Genomic DNA, 5,747 nt, shown 5'->3' with positions numbered 1-5,747 from the left:
AATGTGTGAAATTGAACTTTCTGTTCCATCTCAGCCAACCCCACCTATCTTTTGCTTAGATCAAGAGACTTACAGTCATCCTTGATTTCTCTTTCACACTTCATGTCTTATCTTTAGTGAATCCTGTCTGACCTACCTTTAAAACATATCTAGAATGCAGGGCCAGCAGTTGGTGTGGTGGTTAAAGGTGCTGGACTCCCACATGGCCGACAGCCATTTGAGTCCTGGACCTAGTGGCTTACTTTCTCACTTTCTCTCTCTCTCTCCCCACCTCTAGTCAAATTTAAATAAATAAAGTTGTAAAATAATTATATATGTATATAATATACCTCCTTTCCTAATCCATCTTCACTACTACTACTCCATTTTATATCATAACCACATCTCACCACATGGGATTTTCTTAAATGACAAATGAGTTATGTTTCTGATTCCTCTGAGAACCTTGATGTCATCTGTCTTTTGGGGGGTACAGTTTCTTACAATGTCTGTGATACTATCCGTGAGGATACCAACGGGGCTTGGTAGTAAAGAAGATTTTGCTAAGTTGTTCTACCATGGGTCCTTGTTCAAGGTGTTCACTTTTCTCTTCTAACCTGGATTTCAGCCCTTGATCATGTGTTTCTTCATTATTATGCACAGGATCTTGTCTAGGGATAGGTTTTGTGTGTTCACATGGAATGTCGACAGATGGGTGGTAACACACTATCATCCTGCCATCAGATGTCAAAGCAAGCTCCACTTTGTAATTATAGTCATCTGGAGGAGAAGAATACGTAGATTTATGACAAACACAATATAAAGCTCCATTTCGGGTTGAAAGGAAATGCTTCAAGATGGTTGTCTTTGATATTACACATTTTATCACTGCTACTCCCATGGTGAATCAAGAGGCTTCTTAGGTGGCACCAAAAAGGTTGTTCCAAAGAGAAATTGCTTTTAAAATCTGCTTTTAGACAAACTACTTTTCAACCATTGAAAGATCATTACTGCGAGCCCGCCATCTTGTCTCAATCCTATAATCATCTTCTCATTCTTCCTGTTCCCCCAAGCAAAGCCCATGCACACTGCTGATGCCAGCATAGTGCTGGACCGGCATCATTCCTACTGCACAAGAATGTCGTGGCTAAGTGAGCGCATGAGTTCTGAGACTCCCGATGAAGAAGTATCTTCATATCATGACCAGAATGAGCCATTCCCTAAATGATTGTGCTATCCTGATGAATTGGACAAAGATAGGACTAGTATCCTAGCTGTGTAAAAACAAACTGTCCTTTCAATTGTAATTACTACCGTCTTTGGGCACTTCTCCGGGGTAGATTCTCCCAACTGTTTTATTATGCAACTGAATGACCTTCCTCTTTTTCCAGTTCAGAGTGAACTACTCTAGCTTCGTTGCAAAGAACACGGAAAAAAAGAATTTACAGATCTTTTCAACTTCAGTGTAGTTCTTTTTTCTCCTCATCAGTGTTTGCTGTCATGTCCCTCTAGTGCCGTGATGATAGGATCCCAATTATTTATGACAACATTTGGGTAAGCAAGATCAGACATGTTCATCTGGTATTTTCAGAATCCAGGAAAAAATGTTTTCTCAAATAATATTTTTTTCTTTTTATAAAGAATTATTTTATATTATTTTATTTAATTTTATTCATTGTAATTATTTTATTTATTTGTTGGAAGTTGACCAGAAAGAGAGAAAGACAGTGAGAAAGTAAGCTGCCATGTGGGAGTCCAGACACTTTAACCATGCCACTTGCCCACCCCATCAAGTATTATTTTTGATGTGTCTTTAATCTCTGATTTTGAATAAGACCTATTACTATTACTTAGTTTCATTGCTGTTTGCATATATTGTCTAAGTGCAGGGTTAGGGTAACACAATATAAACTGAGAAATATTTTCCCTAGTTTTTTTCATCTACTTTGCTTTTTTTTATTGCCAGAGGGTATACATGCTCGCCAGAGAGAGATAGAGCACTCCCCAGTAAGACATGTTCATGCTACAATTCTTTCATTTCTCCATCCCATCAGGATTTTGAGTATGCACACATGCCTAGAGTTTTTTTCAAGCTGCCAGAGCTGAGACTCAAACTGCAGTAGGCATGTGGGATCTAGTTCCTTCAACTATTGTGCTACAGGGCCACATGTCTTTTTCTACTTTTCTAAAGAGAGTATTACCAATAAATATCTATGAAATGCCCATTTTTGACATCATGAAGTTCATGAGGACTATGAGAAGACTCCGAGTTCTTCTTCTTTTTTTTTTCCCTAGGCTTAATTCACTGTATTCTAGCTGTATGGAAACCCTAGGTTGTGGCCACAGCTGGAGCCTGGATCCTCTGCACAAAGACTCTGGTGTGGGTCTTGACGAGATGGTCTGTGAATTCCTGATAGGGAGAACTGGTGAACACGGTCTCTTTCCAGAGGTCGGGGGTCAGATAGCTATAGGTCTTGGAGATGGCATCAAAGGTGGCCTTGGCGATGTTGCCCAGGGTGGCAGTGCAGCCCTGGGCTGAGGTGTAGCAGTCATCGATGCCAGCCATCAGCAGCAGCTTCTTGGGTACAGGAGCAGAGACAATGCCAGTGCCTCTGGGGGCAGGAATGAGGCACACCAGCACAGAGCCACAGTGGCCGGTCACCTTGCAAGGGACAGTGTGGGGCTTGCTGATCTTGTTTCCCCAGTAGCCTCTCCGCACTGGGACAATGGACAGTTTGGCCAGGATGATGGCCCCTCGGATGGCAGTGGCCACCTCCTTGGAGCACTTCACGCCCAAACCAACATGGCCATTGTAGTCCCCGATGGCGACACATGCCTTGAACCTGGTCCACCGGCCTGCACGGGCATGATCTTTAGAACCTCGTCCTTGAGATATGTTCCCAGGAAGAAGTCAATAATCTCAGACTCCTTGATAGGCAGGGAGAAGAGATAGATCTCTCCGCGGGCCCGCCCCAGCCCTGACCACGGGAGCCACCACCACGGCCTCCTATCCCAGGACCCCCAGGGCCTCCGGGCCCTGCAGCTGCACTGGCGTCATCCGCCATTTGGTGTTCCCTCGGAGAAGAAAGGAGACTCTGGGTTCTTCTATCAGGCTACTTTAAAAGAAATTAGCCAAATTACACAGATGAGACACACTCCAGAAGGGTCCACTGAACACAACTCGTGTTAGAGAGAGTCTCTGTGCTACAAACTCTGAAAATAGCATCTCTTTGGGAGTTTTATTGACTGTCCTACATCTAAACCAACTTCCTGCTATTGGAGAATACCTAGTCTGACAGTCTTGGAGAGGGGGGACTACAGTCCTTTCACAATCATGTAGATGAAAGAAGTGAGCTGAGAAGAACGGAGGACATGACGATGGCTCTTAGGTTTTTTCAGTTAAACAATTAGGTAACTAATTTAATGAAGTTTATTCATCTTCAGGGTTAGAAGAAACAGGTTATTTAATGGTGACAATAACTTCAATATGGCCATGAGAAACCTACATTGAGGTATTTATTGAGTAGAAAATTGAATATAAGGTTTTTAACTCAGAGTAGATGTGACCCAGTACAGAAATTGTAAATATCATCTGTGTCCCATTATCATTTTTTGGCAGAGTATAAATAAATCACTGTCTCTCCTTAAATTAATGTCCTAACCTGCTCTTAGAGTCCTTAAGGGGTGATGTATGGATATAGAAACAGTCATAAAATAGAACTAGATTGGGACTAGCAGATGGTTTATTGGTTACACTGCTGGACTCCCATGTAGTCAACTGCAGGTCGAGTCCCAGACCTGGCAACTTAAAACTCATGCTGGGCGCATGAGTGTGCATATCCAAAATCCTGAGAGGACAATGGAGGAGCAGGAATTGCAGCATGGCCATCCCACCAAAGGATGATTTCTCACTTTCTGTCTCTCTGGTGAGTGCACATGTCCTATAGCAAATATCTCTCTTTAAAAAAAAAAAATGTGGATCATGAATTAATTTCCTCATTTACCCTTTAAACTCTTACTTTTGCAGTTAGAGTTGAGTATAAATGCCTTATCCCATTTACAAGATCCTTCATAGCTTAGTTCTGATTTAAAATAATATTAGATACAGTCATAGTGGTGCAGGCAGTAGGGTGCTGTTGTACGATACTGGGAAGGCCTTGGGTTTGAATCCCTGGTCAGCCTGAACATGCTGGGCATGCCTACATTGATGCTTATGAGCTAGAAGGCTGAGGGAAGACTGCTGTCCATGAATACCTCTCTCTCTCAAGAGAAATGCATAAACTTAATAAATAAATAAATAGGGGGAAGGCCGCAATGGTGTAGCAGTAATGCAATATTCTGTGATGCTGGATTCAGATGGGATGGTTCTGAGTTTGTACCTTGCTTTCTCCCTGTACATGCTGGGGGTGGATCGTAGTATGAAAATCCTGTTAGGAGTCTCTCTCTCTCTCTCTCTCATTCTTCCTCTTCCTGACTCTCTCCTTCTATAATGAAAGCAATAAAATAGTAATACTGAACAGGTATCAAGCACCATTTGAAGGAGTGAGCACTTAGGAATTCGCTTAATCATCACAACAGCCTTATGATGTACGTTATTCCCTCCCCTTCCCGCAGCATGAGGGCAAGCTAAAGTTACACAGGTAGTGAGAAGGTGAGCTATATTTGAACCCAAACTCACTGGCTCCAGAATTTAAGATCTTATGCACAATACTCTTCTCCAAATTCACTCCCCCTTTCCAGAAAAATAAAGAAGTGCCCTGGACTTTTAGCTCCAGTAGCCTATGATTTTATTCAGTGGTTTTTTTTATAAGCAATCTCTTCAGTTCTGCAATTGTGATGTTTAAGAAATGAGCAATAAATTAAAGTAGAATGATTGTCTAATTTAATCGAAGGCGAATACCTAGACTTTTTCTTCTATTTGTATTCAGTGGTATTATTCCAGTAATATGAACCTTTGCCTCCATACTCAAGGCTTCATGCTCCTGCAGATAGTCAAGGCTAAAGCACTTGTGACTGCAGCTCCTACTGCTGATGCAGTCATGTGTGAAACCTAATATTCTGATTTATCAAATTTGCCATGAGATTCTCTTTCATTTAAAATATGTGATGTATTTTCTAATAAAATATCACAAAATATCTTAATGAATCTCTGTAAACTGGGTACTCAACTTTTTTTTTTTTTTTGGAGAGGTTTTTGCTATAGGTCACATGCGCTCGCCCGACAGAGACAGACAGAGTGAGACAGAAAGCGAGAATTCATCCCACAGGGGGGATGGCCATGCCGCAGTCCCTTCTCCTCCATTCTCCTCTCGGGATCTTGGGCATGCAATCACGCGCACCAGGTGTGAGTTTTAAGCCACCGGGTCCGGGACGCAAACTGCAGTCGACTACATGGGAGTCGAGCAACATAGCCATTACGCTAGCTGCTGGTCTGCTGGTCCCTGGGTACACAACTTTTATACAAGAATCAATACAATAAAAGCAGTGAATAAATGTCATATAAATCTAAGAGATTTTTTTTTTTTGAGAGGTTTGTGCTATAGGGTGCATGCACTCACCAGAAAGACAGAGACAGACGGAGAGATAGAAAGTGAGAAATCACCCCCTGGGGGGATGGCCATGCCACAATCTCTTCTCTTCCATTCTCCTCTTGGGATCTTGGACATGCACGCACACGCACCCAGCGTGAGTTTAAGCCGCTGGGTCTGGGACTCGAACCACAGTCAACTACATGGGAGTCCAGCGACATAGCCATTACGCTAACTGCT

At 42.4% G+C, this 5,747-nt stretch overlaps 1 protein-coding gene and 1 pseudogene across 1 annotated transcript; both read right to left on the bottom strand.

Annotated features, from left to right (window-relative positions):
• Positions 1–496: 496 nt before the first annotated feature.
• Positions 497–880, bottom strand: LOC106735489 (39S ribosomal protein L42, mitochondrial-like). Its single transcript, XM_014590151.1, has one exon. The coding sequence runs from the start codon at positions 878–880 to the stop codon at positions 497–499; it is 384 nt and encodes a 127-aa protein (XP_014445637.1).
• A 1,428-nt stretch (positions 881–2,308) lies between these two features.
• LOC102500879 (40S ribosomal protein S2 pseudogene) lies at positions 2,309–3,044 on the bottom strand (annotated as a pseudogene).
• Positions 3,045–5,747: the final 2,703 nt, after the last annotated feature.

The sequence above is a fragment of the Tupaia chinensis genome, unplaced genomic scaffold, assembly GCF_000334495.1.
Source record: "Tupaia chinensis unplaced genomic scaffold, TupChi_1.0 Scaffold000410_1, whole genome shotgun sequence".
In the NCBI taxonomy this organism is placed as follows: Eukaryota; Metazoa; Chordata; class Mammalia; order Scandentia; family Tupaiidae; genus Tupaia; species Tupaia belangeri.
Note: the sequence above shows the minus strand (reverse complement) of the source record. Positions and strands in the feature narration are given on the sequence as shown.